This window comes from Coenobita brevimanus, chromosome 44 (assembly GCF_032717465.1).
Source record: "Coenobita brevimanus isolate Jiangsu-jjx chromosome 44, ASM3271746v2, whole genome shotgun sequence".
Classification (NCBI taxonomy): Eukaryota; Metazoa; Arthropoda; class Malacostraca; order Decapoda; family Coenobitidae; genus Coenobita; species Coenobita brevimanus.
The window spans coordinates 46,945,665-46,970,664 of record NC_136997.1 but is presented as its reverse complement, the minus strand read 5'-3'; the positions used below and the strand labels follow the sequence as shown (position 1 = coordinate 46,970,664).

General features: G+C 38.8%; 1 protein-coding gene across 1 annotated transcript in view; it reads right to left on the bottom strand.

Annotated features, from left to right (window-relative positions):
- trol (terribly reduced optic lobes) overlaps nucleotides 1–25,000 on the bottom strand; it is a 466,521-nt gene that overhangs the window by 333,756 nt on the left and 107,765 nt on the right. The window contains exons 2-7 of the mRNA XM_080271051.1: nucleotides 21,036–21,264; nucleotides 14,328–14,450; nucleotides 10,986–11,126; nucleotides 7,370–7,480; nucleotides 3,266–3,439; nucleotides 285–413 (exon numbers count right to left, since the gene is read on the bottom strand). Coding sequence (XP_080127177.1) covers nucleotides 285–413; nucleotides 3,266–3,439; nucleotides 7,370–7,480; nucleotides 10,986–11,126; nucleotides 14,328–14,450; nucleotides 21,036–21,264 — 907 coding nt within the window. The remainder of the gene's footprint in view (nucleotides 1–284; nucleotides 414–3,265; nucleotides 3,440–7,369; nucleotides 7,481–10,985; nucleotides 11,127–14,327; nucleotides 14,451–21,035; nucleotides 21,265–25,000) is intronic.

Here is a 25,000-nt window from a genome sequence, read left to right as displayed (position 1 = left end):
AAATCAAAACGGTGCTGGACACAGTTGTTTACATAATAATACAAGTCAGATATAAAAAGCTACTCGAAGGGAACGGAACATATAAAAAGAAGCATCAGGTAATGGACTAACTGGACCAGAATGCATCTAAAACATGTACTCACCGGACACAGGAAATCCAAACAATACCATACAGTAGGTTACATAATAATACAAGATAAAAAAAAAAAACAGGAATGGAATATAAAAAGTAGCCTCACGGAAGGGACTGACTAGACTAGAACACGTCCAAAACATGTACTTACCAGGTGGAAGCGTGGTGGGGCAGTTATACTCGTCCGAACCGTCAAGGCAGTCCGCGCGACCGTCGCACCTTCTGAAATTCTCGACACATTTATTCCCATCGGCACAGGCGAACTCATTGGGTCCACAGACTGTTGAAGAGAATGATGGGAGAGAAAATTAGGGTGGAGAGTAAGATAAGGAGGAAAAATCAGGGTGGAATGAAAAATGAGGAGGGAAAATCAGAGTGGGCAGAAAGATCATGAGGGAAAATCAGAGTACAGGGAAAGATGGGAAGGAAAAATTTGGGTGGAGAGAAAGATGGGGAGGAGAAATTTGGGAGAGACTGAGATGGGGAGTGAAGTGTGAGTGACGAGAAAGATGGGGAGAAAATATCAGAAAAGAAAATGGGTGAGATACGTATATACAAGAATACAATACTGGGTGGAGAAAACAGAATATGCGAAAGCAGGAGAACATACTGGCTTGAACTAATCTAATCATCTTCCAATAGGTGTTAGTCAAATCAGCTCCCAATTGGTGTTAGTCAAATCAGCTCCCAATTGGTGTTAGTCAGCCAGCTTCTGATTGGTGTATGCTAAATCAACTCAGCTTCAAAGTAATGTATTTCAAATCAGTTTTCAAATGGTGTTAGTCAAACCAGCATTCTTTTGGGATTAGTCATCTCAGCTTCCAACTGAGCCTTGTCATATCATCTTCTAAAAATTGTTCAAAATCAGCTTTCAAATAATGTTATTCAAACAAGCTTCCTATAATGCTCAGGGACGAATATTTTTTTCCCTCTTGCTTTCTGAAATGGCAACAAACATCACAATGATCATGAAGAGGAACTTACTTACCTTTGGTGGGTATTTACTCAGCGATTACTGCACATTTAGCACTTCTCTCTAAGTTGGCAACATGCAATATAATTAATATTTGCATATATGAATACTGTGATAACCATCTAAACATCACACATAACTTCCAAATAATTTTAAGTGCTCCTGATTCAAGTGAAAAATACAATATAGCATTCTGTTTTCACAATAACTACATCATGCGTTCTCTTACTACAACACATATAGTACTGTTTACATAACAGAAAATTCTGTCTTACTTTATAACTGTCATGCTTTGTCTAATAACAAGTACTTTTTTTTTTTTTCCCCCCCAGAAACTGAATGACACAGTATTTACAACATTATATTTACAAAAATGTCTCAAACCACTATAAATACTACTTTATTCACTTCTTATATTTAGCATTTCACTGTCCTATATTTAAACAGCTGACACAATACAATAACACTTCTCGCAAAAACACATACGTTACCACCACGAATATCAGTAAGTGACTTAACCCATGAATGGGTAGAAGGGACAATTCAAAGAGAGCCTCAACTGGCTTCAAACATCAAAATTCACCATATCAGTTTTAATGTGTGATGCCCAAACTGGAGCAGTACATATACGTTGTCCACAGCACCCGAAGCATCGATTGTGGTTATTGCCGCAGTGTATATATGACACCCGAAGCGGAGGCGTTAACTGCCACAGTACATATATGGCACCCGAAGTGACTGCGTTAATTGCCACAGTACGTAAATGGCACCCGAAGCTGAGGGGTTAAAGCAGATTCCAAGAGAGATCAGAGAAATCAGATTCCACCTGGCGTTAGTCAAATGAGTTTCCTACTGGTGTTAGTCAAATCAGTTTTCTACTGGTATTAGGTCAAATAAGCTTACTGCTGGTGTTTAAATCAGCTTCATACTGGTGTTAGTCAAAATCAACTTTTACACTGGTGTTAGGCATATTAGCTTCCTATCAGTCTGTTAAGTCAACTTCCATTTGGTATTAGTTCATTTTTGTTAATCAACTCAGCATCCAGTTATGTCCAATCAGCTTCCATTCAAAGTTAGTCAAATCAACTGCCAATATAACTTAGTTAAATTCAAACTGGTCATTTAATAGTTCAAGCAGCTTACATTTGGGACTTGTCAAATCAGCTTCCACACTGTGTTAGTCAAATAAGCTATCAATCCAAATCAGGTGCATTCTAGTCCAATTCATGTCAGTCATATCACCATCCAATTGTCAAATCAATTTCTATTTGAGGTTACCCAAAGCAGCTTCCTACTGATGTTAGTCAAACTAAAATTCTGTAAAACATAATTTTGGAGCAACATTCACCCAGACCTTCACCTTCAGACACTGGGTAATGGTGCCAATGAAACTGGCATTCATCACTGCACCTTCAGAGTGTCGTCCAGGCTGCAGTCAAATCTGCATGTTGGTCAAATCAGCCTTCTCTTCATGTTAGGCAAATTCAAACTGGGCAGTTTTGTGTGCAAGGCAAATGATCATCAGTCAGGTTTAGCCAAATCAGCTTGTTATCAGGGATGGTCATATCTAACTGGTATTAGTTAAATCAGCTTCCATTCACAGTCAGTTAATTCAGTTTCCATTCATAGTTGCTCAAAGCACTTTCATTTATGCCTTGTCAAAGCAGCTTTCATTTGAAGTCAGTCAAATCAGCTTCCAATATGTGTTACTCCAGTTCAAGATAGTCAAATCTACGGGTCAGCCAAATCAGTTTTCATGTGAGATATGTCAACATCCAACTGGGTTTGTTAAATCTGCTTCCAGTTTACCATTAGTCACATTTGTGTCTGTCATTTTCAAGTTTATTTCAGGTTATGTCAACAAAGAAACAAGCTACATTCTCTCAGGGTGTCATCCAAGCTGCAGTCCACTTTGTATGTAGGTCAGATCAGTTTCCAATTATGTCAGTCAAGCTCCATTAGTCAGTTTTGTGCACTAGTCAAATAAGTGTCATTTAGGCTTGTGAAATCAGCATAAGCTACATTCAGATTTAAACAAATCACAATGCAAACAAGTTTAATTGTTAATAAAGCCAGCATCCAATCTGCTGTTAGTCAAAGATTCCAGTTTTTTGTTAGTCAAGTGCGTGTTAGTCTAATCTACGTTTTCTAAGACATACACTCGGATTGACACTCAGGCCGATCTTCGTCTTCCCCATCCGGGCACTGGGGAATGTTGTCACAGAAACAGGCATTTGTCACTCCATCGTTACATTTTCTCGGGAAATCGTCCAACCCGCAGTCCAAAGGAGGGGTGGTGGTGGTTGGGGCTGTGGGTATGGTTGGTGGCGAAGCTGTAAAGGAGGGAAGGCAGGTTTTTTCTTTATTATTCTGGTTTCAGGGGTCAATTTCTTTACTGTATAGTCATGTTCTTTAATTTTCTTATTTTATTTTATTTTTTTTACTAAACTGTTTTTGAGAAGTCATTTATCAGTTTTCGGAGGTCATTTTCATTATTAATGTTTTTGGGATTTTTTTTATCCTCGTTATGGAAACCGCTTACTTTAGTACTGTACTGTACTCTGTTTTTGGAGGTAATTTTCTTCCCTATTTTGGGGAACGTTGTTTTCTTTATTAATCTCATTTGTGGAAGTCATTTTCTTTATTAATCTGTTTTTGAAGGTCTTTTTTTCTTTCCTACATTAATATCTTTGGGGAATTTTTCTGTTTTTGGGAGGTCATTTTCATTACTATTATGTTTTGGAGAGGTATTCTTTATTGATTTGTTTTTGCCTGTTTTGCAAAGTACTAGTTATTTTCTTTATTAACCTGTTTTTCGGAAGAATGTTTTTTATGAATCTGTTTTTGGAAAGTCATCGTAATCATGCTGGAAGATATTTGAAAATACATATTAGGCTACTCATCCATTATGAAAAAAAAAATAACTTACTAGTGCTCGGACAGTACCTATATACTGTATTACAATTCACTCTCAAACCATTACCTTCTCTTACTGAACATATTTAGTGACATAATCTTGCAGGAAAGCATTCCAGAGAAGGAATTTATCGTTGAAATATGAAAAATGCTAACTTTTTGCTGCCACAAATGGAACTCTTCCATAACTCTTAACCCGATAACTGCTGCATTAGGTTTCCTGGTCTACCCCTCCATGTGCAAAAAAAAAAAAAAAAAGGGGGGGGGAAATTTTTTTTTCTCAACAATAATTTTTTTTTATATTAAATGACAGAGTGCATGGAAACATATGAGGATAAAATAATGAGTTCATTCTTTACCTTAGTTCAGCTGTGGTGAAGTAGTGAAGTTGCGCATCTCCATATTAGTAATAGGGAAATATTGAGGATGCATGGGTGATGGCGGAATGCACGGATGGTGATGGAAATAGCTCAGCTGGGATGCCAAATGGCATTTGAAAGGTGCCCATTTAATTTTTAAAAAACTGCTCATATGATGCATGTAGCAGCTACACATTTTCCATCACATGAAGTACATAGCAGCTATCGGATTAAAAAATACTACTCTTCCTCAATGAATCTGGTGACAAAAATATTTCAGAAATAATTACGAGTTAATATTAAACGGCACTTAACTTCTGAGTGTCACAAACTAAATTTAGCTAAAAACTTCCATAATTCTAACTTAGTACATCCAGGAAGATGATGTACTCACTTCAGGATGAGATTCTACTGCTGACTTTGAAGAGAAAATATTATACACACACACACACACACACACACACACACACACACACACAAAAAAAGGTTCAGCTCCCAGTCTTTACGAAGTTACAGTTACTGATGACCTTATGGGCGAAAACGGTCTCCCTTATAATTCAGTCATGTGTTCTGTAAACGATGGAAATTGAATTTACTTTGATTTAACATTTTCCCCCCAAAGTCAGCCCCAGAATCATCTCCCCGAGTTAGCATATCAACTCCTGTGGCATCCTCCATACCAAAAACAAATACTGTACAAGCAAACATTTGTCTTGGTATCTGGACACATACATGTAAACATGTCTTGGTATTTGAAAACATTCACGAAACAATCTGTCTCGGTATTTGGACACTGCTGGGTGATTTCTCATGTGCTGTGGGGACGGCTCGGTGTTATCAGTATCCAACCTGCATCATTTATTCACTTGCCACTCCAAATGCCACGCTCACGCCCACACTTGCCAACTGAGCTGTCCCCGCAACATATAAGACACTGCCATGTCAGATTCTATTGGAAATATTTTACAAGCCATCCTGTACTGGGCGCCTCATCACACGTTTGTGCTGTACTTGACAAAATGTGAGCAGGTATCGCATGGGGTTACCTGACAAGTGTGTACGGCTATCCAAATGAATGTGAGATCGATATCACACTAAGGAATGAGTATGTGGACCAGACATATGATTAATAAGATAAAGTAAGTAGTTAGGATGGTCGCCTGATTTAATATTATTTCAAGTTAGTCTGAATAATAAGTAATAAAAACATATATAACAAAATACCCGACCAAACTCATCATGTCCGGGGGTTGTTTTCACCACCCAAACCAGCAGCAGGTGTTTTTCCTAAAAATCACCATTATTTAAACCATAATTTCTCAGCTAAACCTATAAAATTATAGTATAATAATTATAATATGATGCAATAATCATAATAATACAATAACAATAATACTACAAAACACTAGATCATGTATACATGCCACCCAGATGTCCCCAGGTCGTCATGTATACATGCCACCCAGACGGGAAGGGTTAATAGAAGATGTAACAGCTACCTATGTCATAATACTCAGTGTTAGTAATATTTTTGGATACATTCAAGCACCGTACTGTACACATGCAATGGTTATTACATTATTACAACAATTACTGTGCTAAGATATGGTACACAAGGAAGTCCATGCCACTGAACTTGCCATCATTTCACTATAAGGTAACGTTTTTTATTTTACCTAGACTTGGTGCTTTGAATTTTCTTAATATAGAATTTACAAATTTTTACACATCTTCCACAAGACCCACCAACAAGTCAACGAATCCCCGTTAATACTATCACACCAGTTCTGAGGTCATGGACAAAATAATCAGTGTCTTATCTGCCTCACAAGATCAATTTTCAAAGTCAATGAGAGAAGAGCTAGAAAATCGACTGGACTTTTGCTCCTTAGGTTATATTTTCCTTCAATTAAGATGCCTTCTGACATCGCTTCCTTAATTGTTTCTTTATATCTCAACATCTCCTCTTTAACTGTTTCTTTCATCATACCTCATTATTTCCTTGCATACAGTCTGCAACTTCTTAATACCACCATATATAAATTAACAATGCAATATTTAACTAAAAATGAGTTAAATGGGGAAATTTAAAGGGCGATTCTGTACTCTCTGGTCCCAGAATAATTCCAATATATGTATTATTTAAAGTATCAACTTAAATGAGGGCTGGTACTTAGTTTCTTCACTTCGGTACAATTTATCCACAGTTCCACTAAGCTTTGAAAGCAATCTGAAGCATTTAAACATAACTGAACCCACTTCAAGCGAACAAATTTTCTGTGCTAGTTATCAACTTAGATGGCCACATTCTCCTAAAGTGCTTTCCTTTAGCTGGTCATGTGTATGAAGTTTGTTTTTAAATCCTTTTCCTTTGAGTTGACACCACTGCTAGGGAAAATAAATAAATACCGTACATAGAATAAATGATTAATAATAAGTTAGAAATACGAGGTCAGTTATCAAGTCTGGCCTTATCACTGGGTCAAAGTAATTAAATAATTGATGTTCATTCAGAAACACACTGGTGAAATCAGCACTTTGTTTCTATATCTTTTTTAATCTAACTTGGTCTAAAACTGCCAACTCTCCATCTTGAATGTTGAGTTGTAACAACAGACTGAAATCAGAATGATGCTAGTCACAAAGAAGTGCTATGGAAAGGCTACAGAACCACAGAATGGTCTTTTTTACCGCTGTTTCATGAAATACGCCACAAAAGGCTAATAGTCTGCGTCAAGTTGAGGTAAAAGGAATATGGTAAATGTCTCTTTAAAATGAAATGTCAAGGAGTATTCCAATGTCGTATATGACTGACACAGACTGTAGTTTGTAAGTACGGAATTTTGTTTAAATCCATACGTTAATTTTGAATATACTGGTATTATTCTGGGGGCTCACAGTATTGAATCACTCTACTTGTAAGGAACAAGCAGCATGAAGCCCCCTTAGCTGACAAATATACATCCCTTAGTGAGTCACATTACTTACTGTCACAGTTTTCTTCATCCGTGTTATCAGCGCAGTCCTGGATCCCATTACACCTCTTGTCCTTGGGCAAACACCTTTCACCGTCGCACTCAAACAAACCCTCACCGCATTCTGCATGGTGCGACAACCACTTTTCAACAACTCAGGCATTCACACAGCCAAGGCCAAAAGAACGAACAGACAGACAAACAAGTATCTTCCCAAAGTTTGGTGAATACATTCTGGAAAAACTGAATAATCTGAAATACACTACACTCTTTTTGCTCTAACTTGGCCTAAAATTGCCATGTTTCCATCTTCAATGCTCAGATGTAGCAAAAAATTAATTCTAGAGTATGATGCTGGTCATGAAGAAGTGCTTTGGAAAAGATGTAGAGCTGTGGAACTGTCCCTTCTACCACTGTGATATGTGAAATAGGCAGCAGAAGGACAAAACTCTGGGCCAAGTTAAAGTGAACAGGGTATAGTTGTCAAAGGGTTTTCACTGTATTTTGCCACCTGTAAATTTTCTTCAGACAGGATTGGGAAGACAGTCATACAGCCGTGTTTCTTTTGTCTTTGAATTGTGCATGTGAAAGATTTATACCCATATCCTGAAAATGGTCTTATTGGTGAGGATAATATGAGTCGCTCTGTAAGTGTCTGGATATTCCGTAACACCTCTTTCTTAGCAATTTATTCTGCACATTACACCTCAGTATCCTCCTGCATGATCAAAAAATTTGATACAAAAATGACAATAATAACATACATGCTAATGTCAAGGCGTAATATGCAAACTATGTAGCTGAGGAAAAGGTACCACAAAGCTCCCTATGCCACCCAGTATGACTCCTAAACCATCTTCAGATATGATTAATACTTTCAATGCACAGCAGTGGTTCTCTTACTCTGGTCTGTCGTCTGTCTCACTCTGACATGACCAAGAACAGAGAAATCTTCTGCTTTTTATTTACTGAGGTGAAGACGCCACACAACACACAAAGATGTACAAGTTTTGGCAATACACACACGCACAAACACACAATACTAAAAACATGCACATCAGCAAGACGAACACAGAAAATGAAACATTTTATTCAAAACTTTTCAAGGTCCAGTCAACAACCAAAACAAAACAAAATAAGTACCGTATCAAGCCTCCTGCTGTGCTTTACAATTTGAAATTCATAACACGAGCTTTGAAATGCTGCACTGTACATACTACTTCAACGATCGTATATTAAAAGATGAAAGTGACGGCAGAAGCTACGACGAGCTTTGCTATGATGCTAATGATTGTTGCTTGTGGCTTTTGAGCCTATGGGAAGTTATTCACCTAATACCTCAAAGTACAAGGCCACAGCATCATTGGCATTAACGAAGTTACCTTCTCTAGGTGTTACCCTAGGCTCTTATTTTACATATCAACCCACAAAGGGAGGCTAGGCACTTGAGTTGAGTGGCACAAGCTGCCTGCACCGGGAATAGAACCCTAGCCCTATAAGGCTGGCAGCCTCATAGCTAGCAATGGTAACCACTCGGCTACCACAATTGTATATTACTGTATATCACACTACTACTCACACGAGGACAGTTTCAATGATCTTACATAGGAGCCTCAATACTTGTTATTGACTGAACTTTTGCAAAAGCACATTAAAACAAAACAAAAATAACAAAAACAACGTAAAATTATGCTGCGTGTCCTTTGGTTTTATGGGAGATAGAGGTGGAGGGCCTATGAAATGTGCTTGTGTGTGAATTCAGACCATAGATTACATTAAGTCCCTCAGTACAGCAACAGATTTTAAATTCTTTTCTTAATTTTGTCACATAATTATATTATGCTAGGGAGGTCTTGTAAGAAGCTAAAAAAAATCACCTGCAGAGTAAAAAAAAAAAAAAAAAACTACATCTCTGTACTGAGGCACTGAGTGAGGCTTACAGGTTTCATTCTGACTAATGCCCAATGACTATATGAATCTAAAACAACTTCTGAAACCATTTCTTCCTAACAGTGGGTTAGCATATCTTTCAATTATTGTACTATTAATCTTGAGTATGTATTTAACGTATATATGTGACAAAACTCTGAACTCCGACAAATGTTTTTCACAAAATTTTGCACAAGCTAACACTGGGCGTCCAATACCTGATAGTATGAGGCTGGTTCAGATTGATGTCCTATGTGGGGGTGCTTTGGCTACCAACTAGAATGGTTTTGCCATCACAGGTGACGGCAAGCTTCCATGTCCCTGCCATGGCCTATACTAATGAAAAAAACAAATGGCCACATTGCTAACTCTATAAATTAATATCTTTCTTCAAAAAATAAAACCACAGTAATAAGTGGTGAAAATTTTTACAGGAATGATCCAATTTCATTCAGATATGGTAAGTGGATTGTAAACAATGGCTAAGTTAGCCTTGTTAAGTAAATATTAGTAAGAGGCAATCTACGAAACTTTAGGATGCAGTTACACTACTGCAAGGCTATTGGCAATGTTGATTTGCAGAAATTTTCAAATGCTACTTATGTACCTGACGTGGTTTGTGATACTGGCACCAGGGGAGGTTATCTATGCTATTGTTATTATCCTACTTAGTATTGTGTACAATTTCAAGCACAGTTGTGACAACAGAGATCAGCAATTCAATTAAAATTATGGCATACAAAACCCTGGAAATGTGTAAGAACTGAACTCTGTTAACTTTTGGAGAGAACATCAGTACTGCCTATGTCAAATCAAATAGACAGTTAGTTGGTCTCTATTCTGCAGTTTGAACAGACAGCTGCAAATATGACCTAACAGATCTTCTTCGACTTTGGAAGATGTTAATGAGCTGCCAGTTATTATATCTGATTAAATTTATACCCATTCATAATACAGCAAAATATGCACGTTTGGATTTTGGATGCAGGGATTGGGGTGTATGCACGAGAATTTTTGGAAGATAAATGATTACTCAGAAAACAATATTATTAACTAAATGACTTAAACATATGCTGAATGGGCTCAATAATAACAGCTTCAATTATTTATTTACTACATAGCTGGTCTCTGTTGTCACGTGTTACATAGAGGCAACATACACCAAGACACAGAATTATTTGAACATGTAGAGGACCATTTAACATGGAATTATTCAACATTAACATTATGTGAAATCCTGAAGAGTTTTTGTCCTAAACTTGATAAGCAAAAAATGTACTGGTACACTTAATATTTCAACAGATATTACCATGCTGTTAGGGGAAATTGAAGAAAAAAACTGTGAAAAGAAGCAACTAAAGAAGTAATATTCTTGACTGCATCATTTTTTTTTTTTCAATTAATTTACAAATACACAAATACTGATCGTGCAAGGGTACAAAAATATACAAAGAGATCTTGCCTGATTAAGTGATACATCCTCATGATTTCTTTGATACCGTACTGATTATGGCTTTGATATCACGTGAAACAAAAAATGAAAAAGAGAGAGAGAGAGAGAGAGAGAGACAGACAGACAGACAGACAGACAGACAAACAAACACAGAGAGAGAGAGAGAGGAGGGGGGGAAGGTAATAGTTCCTGTGATAGAGAAACAGTTCCCGAGTGAGACAGTTCCATAGACACCCAAAGTTCTTACCGCATCCGTCTTCATCGTCACCCTGCGGACAGTCACTAGTTCCGTCACACCTCTGGACATCGCAGATAACTTTCCCGCCGGTGCATACGAACTGCGCATCCCCCCGGCAGCCGTCCGTTGGGGTGGTTGTGGTCGCGTCGTCTATGGGCATGCAGGCACCCACCGTCATGCACAAGTATACCCCTTCATACCCCCGCAGTGAGGTTATCCCTTCACCACTTTTTAAAATTCGGCCTTCACCAGCGCACTTGTAATATCCATCACCACATCTCAATAGCCATCATCACATATTCATCACACTTATGCTTTCATCATTCCATCACACTTTCACCACATATCCCATACCTCTCACCACATTTTGGGTGATCCCTTTATTGTTTTTTAAAATTCGACTTTCACCATTATACTTGCAATTTCCATCAACACGTCACAATATCCTTCATCACATATTCATCACACTTATTTCATCATTCTTTCATCACACCTTCACAAAACGTTATACAGTCACTTATTCTATCATCATTTCTTCATCACACATTGATCACACATGATACACTCATCACCGCACTTATGGTTATCCGTTTGCCGCATTTTAATTTGGCCTTCACCACATATCCATCAGATTCATCACACACGTGTTTTCCTTTAGCCATTCCTTCATCACACTTTCACCACACATAATATACCCCTCACCATATTTGTGTTAAACATATCACTTTCACTACACCTTCCACCACATATTCACCATATTACCATAGCATCACATTCAGCAAATCATCACCTTTCATCTTACCTTCATTTTTTTTGTGTACCTTAATAAACCATCACATAACTTCTCTCACTCTCTCTCTCTCTCTCTCTCTCTCCTCTCTCTCTCTCTCTCTCCTCTCTCTCTCTCTCTCTCTCTCTCTCTCTCTCTCTGACCCCACCTTACCTACACATGAAGACTGTTTCCTTCCCAATTCATGACCTCAGCATTACAGTTACCAATTTCTATCATGCCAAACATAAATTATTCTAAGGTTAACAGTCAGTCCTTTTTTTACGATGAAGTTTTTACTGTTTCATTCTTACCTAATCAGACAATTTCATTCAGTTATTATTTATTTACTTTGGAGAGATATGGAAAGGATTTCAATTTTTCAACCTCTTCTTTAGTGAGATATATCCATAAGCTAAATAAAATTGTCTGTTTAGCAATATAAATAAATAATGAAAAATAAAGACTCATCATAATAAAGGGGTTAAATGCTGAAATATATTACATATGGTGTGTGGATATCTTGAGCCACCAATGCTACCAGGCCAGCATGCAAAATATACAGTAAATTACTATATACACATGGAAACAGTGCATTATGTATACAAAAGTAGAGTACAATTAGGTATCATACATATATACAAGTAGGAAAATTCATACAATAGAGAGTCATGCATGCAGTTGTCAAAGAATGGATACTTGGTTGATAAATCACATAGAAATCATATAGAAATCACATGAAGGATGGATAATTGTTGATTAATCACACAGAAATCATTGAGAAATCACAGTACAATAGCATAAAGATGTAAAGACAGGGACAAAATTTCACCTACTATTCCACTGCTTCTCCTTCACACTTAGGCCATGTCCGTCACTTTCCTCCCTGACACATCACATCAAATAAAATCAGATATGGACAGAGAAACATACCATGCTTCTCTCCACTCAGGAATATTTTCCAGCAAGGGAAAGTGAGAAGCAGAAGCGGTGAAATATTTCCAAGCCTCTCTCAGTTTGGGAATATCAGTCAGGAGAGGAAAGTGATAACTAAAAGAAGTGAAATATTACCAAGCCTCTCTCAGCTTGGGTATATTCGCCACCAACGGAATGTGAGAAGAAAAGGCAGTGAAATATTGGGCGAACTTTTGTGCCAATTTGTTTATCAATCACCTTAGTGAGACTCAATCAGAGAGATAGTTGTGAGAAGAAGTTATGGTCGAGGGGTAAGGGAGCGGACTGCTCATCGGACAAATGCGAAATAAATTTGCGGTGTGAAAAAATTTTGGGATCGCAATTTCGCTGTCCTGATTTTCCATAAGACCCACCGACATGTCATAATAATACCCCCACTAATACCAAAGTCCTAGCGTGTATTTGGTATGGATGGTGAGTACTAGTGCCGAAGTAATTACATGTGAAGGTATTTGTCATCGACTGTGAGAGAAAGCTACACCTCAGGAAAGGCGAATACCGACCAGATGCATGTAATGATACTGAATTGGTCTCACATACATCTTCACTCAATTCACATTTTGTCAAGTTTTGCAGCTCGGAAACAAATGCCCATTATACGAGGGTGTATATATTGTAGCGAATTTCAATGGTAGCCAATTTATACAACAGCGAGAATACCATATACCGTATATATCCGAATGTATAAAATAACAAATATATATATAAAGCCGAATTCATATGCTGTACTGTACATAACATGAATATACATAACAAATATATATACACATATTTATAGGTGATATATAATGCTTCTGAAATCGAAAAAAATATTTGAAAATCAGATGGCTCATTAGGAAACCATCTCTCTCTCTCTCTCTTTCTCTCTCTCTCTCACTCTCTCTCTCTCTCTCTCTCAAACTAACTCCATCCATCTAATGAGCTTTGATTTTCCTTTAGCAATTTCGTTAAACACAAAAAAGTATAATATTTTTTCCTCCCTTATAAACACACACAAACACTATTACTACTCACAAACACACACAAGGTGGTACAAAAATAACACTGTACTTAAAATCCAGCAACAGAGTGCAAAGGGAGTGTTATTTTTGAACCAAACTGTACATTCAACTAGGGTGAACTCTTCTTCTTATTCTTCTTTCCTCCACATGACTTTGTTCAGGAGAGAGAGAGAGAGAGAGGATAGTGAAGGCTGTCTCTAACCCTCTTGTTTGAAGCCACAAGTTGAGTAACGTTGTCTGAGGAGAGCATGGATATGTGAAGAAGATATCACACACACACACACACACACACACACACACACATACTGTACATACATGCATGCACACAAATACACACAAATTCAGCAAAAAATCACACACATAAACTCAACTAAAAACAAACACACACACACACACACACACACACACACACACACACACACATCTACATGCCAAAAATAACAGAGGACTCACGGCTATCACAGTCATCTAAACAGTCATCCAAACATTTCACACATGCACACACACACAGACACACACACACACACACACACACACACACACACACACACACACACAGACCACACCCTGATACACCCCCCATGCCAAAAAGAACAGAGGACTTACGCCTGTCACAGCCAAGCTCATCGGAGGCATCCAAACATTCGTTCACCCCGTCACAGCGATTGACACAGCGCCCACTTGGACACTGATACTTTCCGGGAGGGCATGGGGGTCGAACACTTGGAGCTTTAGGTGAGATTGGGGCGAGCCGGATAAAATTGGGAGTGGGAAAAAATTGAGGGGAAAATTGGTAAAAATCTTGGGAAAATTGTAAGGAAAAATGGAGAAAGTTGAACAAAAATTGGAGAAAAAATTGGTAAAAATATGGGGAAAATTAGAAGGAAAAAAATGGAGAAAGCTGAATAAAATGGGAGAAATGCTGGAGAGAAGCTGGAACAAATGGGGGAAAATTTGGAGAAAAAATTGAGATAAGGGCTAAAAATGGGAGAAAATTGAAGCTGTCCAAAAATTGGAGAAAAATTGTTAAAAAGTTGGCAAAAATGGGGGGTAATAGGGTGAAAAATTGGGAAGAAATATGAAAAAAATTAGAAAAAAATCTGGTGGAAGAAATTGGGTGAAAATTTAGGTCAAAACTGGAAATAACTGGGAGAAAAATGGGTGGAAATTGGGAGAATATTGGGCAGAAATTAGAAAAACGTCACAGAAAAAATCTGGTGGAAAAAGTGGGAAAAATTTTGGGGAAAAAATGGAAGAAACTGGGGAAAAATGGGTGACAAATTAGGACAAAATCAGTAAAAATCTTTGGGAGAAAAAAATGGAAGAAAACTTGGGAGTAAAAATTGGAAAAAAAAATGGGAGGAAATGAGTGAAAAAAGGGATTCAAAAACTGGGAAAAACCGAGTTAAAATCTGTGTTTAAAAAGTGGGAGAAAAATACTGAGTGAAAAACTTGTGAGAAAAATTCAGTGAAAAACCTGGGACAAAAATTTGGGATTTTTTTTTGGGGGGGAAGGATTTTTTTTTTTTTTTTTCCATGGGGAGATAAAAAAAAAATATGGCAAATGGGAAGAAGGGATTTTGGAAGGGGAGTATATGAGGGGGAGATATAACCCGAGGAGGAGAAAACAAAAAAGGAGGGGAAATAAAAGTGGAGGACGAAAATTTGGAGGATTTAAAACTGGGGGGAAAAAAATGAAGGGAAATGCAGAAGCAGCCCACATGCACATCCTCTCAACTCTTTCACTGGTATTTATATTTTACTTATTTTTTTTATTTTTTTATTTATTGATAATATTTAGCAGAAACAACAGGTAGGTAAAGAATAAAAGCAAATCCCATTTTCTTTCAATAGTACCATGCACTTTAACTTATCAGAATGTTGACAATTTAAATTTAAATAAATAAATAAATAAATAACTCCTGAGCAGTGAAATGGCTGAGAAATAATATAAAAATAAAACAACAGGAAATTATTAAATTCCCAACAGGAAACTACTTAAAAACAACAACAGGAAATTATTAAAATCCCGAAGCGGAAATTATTTTTAAAAATTCAACAGGAAATTATTAACAACCCCAACAGGAAATTATTAAAACTCCAACAGGAAATTATCAAAACCCCAATAGCAAATTATCAGCAACCTATTGTCATCAAATTTATTATTATTAACAGCATGCTCATTATATATTTAAGGACTAGAGTTAAAATCAGTCTTGCATCTTGAGTGGCATGGGGTGGTAATCTTGTGGGCTCGGGAGGCTATGCAGCACCTCTCCCTTACAGATTTATTTTAATACTATCTTCAGACCTGTTCCCTGGCGATTTATTTTGCCATATTATCTTCAGACCTCTTGGTGATGTATTTTTTAGTTATTTATTTTGTTCACTATCTTCAAACCTGTTCCTTAGCAGTTTATTTGCATATTACCTTCAGATATGTTCTTTGGCGATTTATATTGCATATTATCTTCAGACCTGAGGGCTGGTGGATCCATGCCTATCTTAATGTATGCTTCAGGCCACAAACTCCGATTGATGACATACAGGGAAAATCAACATGAGGAATTTAGACAGACAGGGCAAGCAAAAGGCACAGTAAAGACCATATGTTTATCTTAATTGAAAAGTAGAATGCAAACCTCAAATTCAAATTATGAAGTGGAAGCCAAACTCTTATTTTACATCTCAAAGTGGAATCCAAACCCTTATTTTAAATCACAAGGTGGAATGCAAAACCTTTTTTCAAATCGCAAAGTGGAATGCGAACCCTTATTTTAAATTGCAAAGTGGAATGCAAAACCCTAATCTTTTACTGTCTGGCAGGTAAACTCAATTTCTGAATGGATAATTTACTTTTCCATTCACTCAGTCAGGACACATTAAACCTCAACTGTTCAACCTGCTTCATTTTATTTTTTTTAGCTTGGAAGATGCATCATGGTGAACTGACAATCCTCGTAAACCCCTGCAGGATGATGTTGTATTACATTAACCCTGATGAGATGATTTTATTTACGTGAAAAATGCCTCACTGAATGCTTTTAACTTTCACCCTTCAGTGCAGAGTCATCCTTTAAAATTCTTTGGTAAGTTTGATGGATGATTTTTATTTGGCTTCAATTTGGTTTTATTTATATTTAAAATAGGGGGGTTTATTTAAATTCCTTGCTTTATTTTACTCATGCAAACGCCAGAGGAGTTTATTTTGTTTTATTATTATTATTATTATTATTATTACCCTTATTATTATTAGATAGATAGATTATTATTACTACTTTTATTATCATTATTTATGCTAATGCCAGGCCTTTTTATTTTGCCAAAGGAGCATGTGGGAGCCAACACATCCACACTAAATACATAAATAAATAAACAGATAAATGAATAAATAATACACCTATCTTAACCCATTTATTCCAGTGACATTTTCTAATTTTGTTCTTGCCATACTGTAATGATTTTATTTGTGCTGATATTATCCAAACTGGACATTAGAAAAATATCCTTCATTACCCTGCTCTGTATATACAACCCTTTGAGATAAAATTGTCTGGAGAGAACAGGAAGAAATAATATGAAGGGATCTGTTTTTCATTCTGAGTATCTCCTCTGTTGTTGCTTCTCCAGATTTGATTAAACTCATGGTACAATTTTCGAATTGGAGGAGTTGGAAAAATACTTCATTACCCTGCTCAGTTTACAAGACTTTTTGAGATAAAATATATTATCCTATTGGAGGGATCCGCTCCTCAAATCCGATTGTTTCCTCTGTTCCTGCTTTCTCCATGACAGACGTTTTGAACTGAAGGGATAATATATAGCCTTCATTTACCTCTTCACTGCCAGACATCTTCCCCATGTTGAATAAAAGATCTACTGACAACTACACTAAACATTGGGTCACTGTAAAAATGAGGCAGAGAAGACATTTTGAAAAGCCTTGTAATTCCATAAGAATATTAGACATCAATATTCTTATGCACTAAATGCAATACCGTACTAAGTAAATGTACCGTTGTAATGAAAGTAATATCATCAACATTAGCCCACTGAGCCCACTATTTTTTTCTTAATTTTTTCATGCCATCTTGGAGATTCTATTCAGCTCAGGATTTTTAAAACTGGAGGGGTTAGGTATGGTAGTAAAAATTCACTTCAGTACAAAAAATCAATAAGCTGAAATAATGTGGCAATAGAAAAAATATCACTCAATATCAGGGGAATAAATGAAATCAGTCCTTCTATAAATGAAAAATAAATAAAAATATATATAATGAGCATACCCAATCTGCCTCAAACACCACAAGTTGCATGATGTACATAAAAAGAAAGCCAAGATCTCAAAGCCCACAATCTAAAAATTCTCAAACTGCAAAAGCACATGTCAAAACAAAACCCAAGCTGACAGCCAAGAAAAAGAAAAGGAAAAAAAGAAAAATGCAGGTTTCTTACGTCTTCCTATTCACCTCGTAGTATAAACAGGGAATTGAACGGAAAGTTGACGGTTGTGTAAGCTGCATTTTTTGTCATGATATCCAAAGACTCCATGTTTTCTTATTTTTTCCTTGCCTCATTTTTCCTTCTTTTTCTTTCTTTTTTTTCTTTCTGGCTGCTAATCCTCAACTCTGGTGACTCTTTTCATATTTCAATCTTGCTTCCTCCGGACGATTTTATTTACCTCAGAAAAAGACCCCTCATCTTGAAAGGGTCGTTCTCTCTCTCTCTCTCTCTCTCTTTCTCTCTCTCTCTCTCTCTCTTTCTCTCCTGATATAAAATCGTCTGGAGATAGGAAGAAAATAACAAAAATGCATCACCATATCAAAGGAACAGGAATTATGTTATTAAAATTGAGAGGGTGCAGGGTGTGAGTTGAAAGGAGGGCAGCCAAATGGTAGAGGGAGATAAAGGGGATCTGTCTGTGGCTCTGGCTATAGATACACAGATTTTTTTTTATATTTATGTAAAGCTGATGACCACAGTCTGGATTTTCAAAGGAGAGTGACAGCCAGAATTAATCCCTCCCATGCTAGCAAAGTGCAAATGGGGAAGGGATGCCTATAAGAAGTGATGCATGTGAAAGTTTAAGTGTTGTGTGTGTGTGTGTGTGTGTGTGTGTGTGTGTGTGTGTGTGTGTGTGTGTGTGTGTGTGTGTGTATTCATATCACATACCATCAGCAGAACCACCCAGAACTTCACTGACACCTCCGTCCTCTCAATTTTAATGTGTGTGTGTGTGTGTGTGTGTGTATTCATATCACATACCATCAGCAGAACCACCCAGAACTCCACTGACACCTCCGTCCTCTCAATTTTAATACACCCAGCTAATTCGTAGTCCTGCTTGACGTCTACCACTTACCCAACGGCTCCTCGAAGCTGAAGTACTGACTGTTAACTGGGATGGTGCCAAGGAAACCAGTCTCTAATTCCTGTCTGATCTCTCTCTTCATGATGTTTTTCTGAGTGTGGTCGCCAGTGTGCATGATGTCAACGAAGACAAGGATGAAGCTAGCATCGGATCTCCTGAAAAAATGAAAGAAAAATAGATAGACAGATTGACAGACTGATAGGCTGATAGACAGATTGATAGATATAACAGATGGGATTAAGTATTGGCATATGGGTGGTCTTATTTTTGTATTTTTTTATCAAAGGTCTTGCAAAACACACACACACACACACACACACACACACACACACACACACACACACACACACACACACAATCTTCCTCCTCCTCATCCACCTACTCATCAAAACCACACTCAGAATCACCACCACCATCACACACACACACACACACACACACACACACACACACACACACACAGACTCAATCCTCCTCCTCCTCTCACAAACACACAAACATACACCATCCTCCTCCTCTCTCTCTCTCTCTCTCTCTCTCTCTCTCTCACACACACACACACACACACACACACACACACACACACACACACACACACACACACACACACACTCAATCCTCCTCGTCACAAACACACACCAACCTCCTCCACAACATCGAAAACTCACTTCATCTCGGAGACCTGGATGACTTTCTCCCCTGATATTGGTCTCAAAATGATCTCAATGGCTTCTCTCAGCTGTCTTGCTAAGGTGGTGAACGCAATGCCACCTTTGTCATTATATACGTTCTGCCACGGCCTCGTCACCTGGAGCTTGACTCGATATGTACCTGGGGAGAGAGAGAAAGGGAGAGTTTATTTTTGAGTTGGTTAAAGAGAGAGATTGGGAGTTCAGAGAGAGAGAGAGAAAGAGAGAGAGAGAGAGAGAGAGAGAGAGAGAGAGTTTATTTCAGAGTTGGTTAAAGAGAGAGACAGGGAGTTTAGTGAGACAGCTGGTTAAAGAGAGACAGAAAGGGAGTTTATTTTAGAGAGACAGTTGGTTAAAGGGAAAGAGAGAGGGAGACTTTATTTTAGAGTTGGTTAAAGAGAGAGAGAGAGAGGGAGTTTATGTTAGAGAGTTGGTTAAAGAGAGAGAGACAAGGAGTTTATTTTAGAGAGACAGTTGGTTAAAGAGAGTGAGAGGGAGTTTATTTTAGAGAGTTGGTTAAAGAGAAAGAGAGAGAGAGAGGGCCTTTATTTTAGAGAGACAGCTGGTTAAAGAGAGAGAGGGAGTTTATTTTAGAGAGTTGGTTAAATTAGAGAGAGAGGGGGGGCTTAATTTTAGACAGATTGTTAAATTAGAGAGTGACAGCTGGTTAAATTCATGGGCACACAGGGATACAAGGGGAGGTGTATATAGAGTCACACAGATAGATAGATGGATAGATAGACAGATAGATAGACAGACAGACAGATAGATAGATAGACAGAGACAGATATAGATAAACAGTCAAAGATAGAAAAACAAATAAATATATACACAGACAGATACAGACAGATAGATAGACAGTAAGTTAAACGGACAGACAGACAGACAGATATGTGATCTTGTTAAATACAGCTTGCGTTGCCTAAATATTCAACATGTGCTTTTGGTGTCAGTGACTAATTAAATATATACAGAAATACATACATATAATACTTAACGTTGGTCCATAGCACACTCATCTTTCCCTAATACATTTCTTTTAGCATGTATTCAATATGGACGGTGGGTACTGGTGCCCAAGTGGTGACAAGAATGCTAATACTTACGTGGTTCCATGCCAGACTCTTCTTCCTCTATTCTAAGCGCTTTAGTATCAATGTCATCGTTAAAAAAGAAAAAAAAACTCGTCTCCATGTATTCAATATGGATGGTGAGTACTGGTGCCCAAGTGGTGACAGGAATACTAATACTTACGTGGTTCAAGGCCAGACCCCTCCTCTAACGCAGATCCTTCGGCGTCCTCGTCATCGGTGGTAAAAAGCCCGCCAAAGAACTGCCTTCGGATACGGGTGAGTATGCCCTGTGAAGCCCCGTCCTCGTGTTGAAGGGGCTGCACCGGCGAGGCCACGGGTAGGACGTCCCCTGCCAGGTCTCGTCTCACCTTCATCACCCCATCGTCCTCGAATGTTAAGTCCTCGTCATCCTGGAGGGCGAGAAGAAAAAATGGAAGTTTTTTATCATTTTTTTAATGCAAGGGAGAAGGAACCCAAGGCCAGGGGTCTGAAAATTGCTCCCTCCAAGAAAAAGCAAAAACAAGACAACAGAGAGCCAAATTCAAGATCCATTCATTTCGAGATGTCTGGACACACTGCGTTTGAAAGACTGGAGATCGCAGGCAGTAGGAAAAACAGACGGAGGGGGACAGTCTCTCTCTCCCTCTCTCTCTCTCTCTCTCTCTTTCTCTCTCGCTATGATGGATGGGCAAGAGGGTGTTAGTCGACGCTCCACCAGGAATAATACCAGCCTCTTGACTCGGCCGCGTAGTGAGGCTGTGAGAAATACCACCGACATGGATCCTACATACCCCTTAACCACACTACCACAACTACCACACTACTACCACAACTACCATATCAACCCTACCCCTACAACTACCACAACTGCCACGAAAACAGGACTACCATAACTCGCTACTAAAACATGTGTCCTACCAACCATACCACAACTACCACACTACTACCACAACTACCACAACTCTACCTTCATCAACTGCCTGTGTGGAATACCAGAGACCGCCCCCATAAACCCCTTCACCACACAACCACCACAACTACCACCACGAATCTCTCTTTAAGGTAAAAAATCCTGCAATTTTTCGTTAAGGAGGTGCGAAGTGACCGTGTGTGTGTGTGTGTGTGTGTGTGTGTGTGTGTGTGTGTGTGTGTGTGTGTGTGTGTGTGTGTGTGTGTGTGTGTGTGTGAGAGAGAGAGAGAGAGAGAGAGAGAGAGAGAGAGAGAGAGAGCTGGGGGGAAGGGCTTAGAGAGGCTTTGTGGGTTCCGAAAGTTGATGAGAAACCTTCCACACTCTCTCTCAGCCGCTCCACTCAAATAATGGGCGCTACATGACGCGATTGGAGAGTAGGTGGGTGGGTGGTAGGTGGGGATAGGTGGGTGGGTGGTAGGTGGGGATAAGTGGGTGGGTAGGTGGGGGTATGGGTTGGTGGCAGGTGGGTGGGTGATGGGTAGGCGGGGATAGGTGGGTAATACGTGGGTGATGTGGGAAGGTGGATAATGGCGAGTTGACGTGGATGTGTATTGTAAGTGGGGAGTGGAGGGTTGGGGTATGGGGAGTGGGGAGAGAGTGTGGAGAAGGGGTGTGGACTGGGTATGGAGGGGTGGGTATTGGTGGGGGTGTAGGTGAATTACAGGTGGGGGTGATGGGGTGTAGGTGAGGATGGGGAGAAGGTAGGTTGAGGTGTAAATGATTGTTAATTAAGAGGGATAGTGGTGAAGGTGGGGTTGTATATGAGAGATAGGTTAAGAGAAAAAATGTAACCTCTCTCTCTCTCTCTCTCTCTCTCTCTCTCTCTCTCTCTCTCTCTCTCTCTCTCTCTCTCGTATTTTGGGTGCATCATTCATATTTTGCTTCCCATTTAAGTGCATAAAGGTGAGAGGGTGAGCAGGGTAGTTCTCTCTCTCTCTCTCTCTCTCTCTCTCTCTCTCTCTCTCTCTCTCTCATAAATAAACTCACGTGTAAAAGCATATTGTTAATAATAATATTTTTAAAGTGAGCACAGGGAGCACTTCTTAAAATAATAATAATTTTAATCATAATAATCATAACCACAACAAGCTGCCTAAATAAACAACAAACAGCCTTATCTCACACACACACACACACACACACACACACACACACACACACACACACACACACACACACAGAGCGAGAGAGAGAGAGAGAGAGATCGGAAAGTATGAAAATCTAATCTTATGACTCGAACCACCAAGACTGTGATGGGTAAATGGAGGAGGAGGAGGAGGACTACCACATTTGCCACTAGAGCTACCACAACTACCACCACAACAGCTACCACATTTACCACCCTCCGCCTTCCGTGGTTTCCCCTTTCTAATGGACTCTCTCTCTCTCTCTCTCTCTCTCTCTCATTTATTTCCCCCTCCTTCCCCTCCTCCTCTTCCCTCTTCTTTCACACTTTTTACGTATCTCATTTCCCTTATTTCATTTCTCTCTCTCTCTCTCTCTCTCTCTCTCTCTCTCTCTCTCTCTCACATCATGTCCACACACTCCCATACATAATACATCTACACCTCCCTTCATACATACACCTATTATCTCTTATATGGCAATTATGGCAGGAGAGAGAGAGAGAGAGAGAGAGACGCCTTCACGTAGTATCCATTGCTCTCTCAACTGCCTCCCTATCCCCCGAAAGGACGATGGCAGACTGCAGGAGGAGAGGAACTTCAGCCTGCAGTCCACTGGGTTCAGGTTTAGATGAGTTTAGGGGGAAAAATACCTGCTGTGCGAGCCCCCATTTTCTTCTATGCACACGACTCTGGGTATAGATTTGATAGCCCGTTCCCTGAAGTCCAGCAGTTCCCCTAACACATTTTCCTAAGCGATTTATTTTATTGCACCTTACTGTCATATTTTGTGTTAAATTATTCCGTCCAATACCGCCATATTCTACATAAATAACGTACAAAAGGATATCAGCCAGCCACACCCCAAAATAAATCGCTTAGGAAGAGGTGTTTGGGAGCTTCCTTGATGTGTCTTCGAGTCATCTACGAAAATCGGTGTGCATAACCCGTAGACTTTCACACCTCGTATCCACTAGGTTAAGAAGCTCCCAAACACCTCTTCCTTAGCGATTTATTTTTGGATATGGGTTGCTGATAATGGCCCGTATTTTCTTCGGTTATGGAATCTCCCTAACACCTCTTCCTCAGCGATTTATTTTTGGATAGGGGGGGTAACTGTTCTTTTGCACGTTATTTTTGCAGAGTATGGCGATATTCAAAGCATCAATATAACACGGAAGAGGGCAGCAAGGTACAATAAGCAAAATAAATCGCTCAGGAAAAGGTGTTTGGGCCAATGAGTGACCGATTTCCGTCCTTGGGTTCCTTACCATCACAGCACCTTCCACAGCACTTCTTCGTGACTAGCATCATCATCTAGTCTAGTGCATTGCTATAACTCACGATTTAAGATGGAGATATGGCAATTTTAGGCCAAGTTAGTGTGAAAGGAGTATAGAGTAAAAAGATATATATATTTTTAGGACTTTTTTGTAAGTCAATAAAAGAGAGAGAGAGAGAGAGAGAGAGAAATAAGGTTACATTTTTTCTTTCTTTTTTCATTTGCATTTATCTATCTATCTATCTATCTATCTATCTATTTATCTATCCCGCAAGCTCTGATGCAATTATTCCTCTCTTTACCACTACAATATCCATCTCTCTCTCTCTCTCTCTCTCTCCCTTAATTTGCTATACACACACACACACACACACACACACACACACACACACACACACACAACCTCCATACATACAAACAGACACAGCGAATACATAACCTCCTACACTGGCTATCGGAGGTTAATAGAGTCAGTAATCGTAGTGAAGGGGTAAAATAAAGAAAAATAAACAAACATAAAGAAAAATAAAAGGCATAGGAAGCAAAGGCAACTCCTGTCTGGCCTTCCTTGATGACGTGCACCTGGCGCTCTCTCTCTCTCTCTCTCTCTCTCTCTCTCTCTCTCTCTCTCTCTCTCTCTCTCCCCCCATGAGATGTCACTGCTCCATATATTTTTTCACCACCTCTCTCTCTCTCTCTCTCTCCTCCAACCACCCATCAACATTTCATCGCCGCAATATCTTTTTCTCCACCCTCTCTCTCTCTCTCTC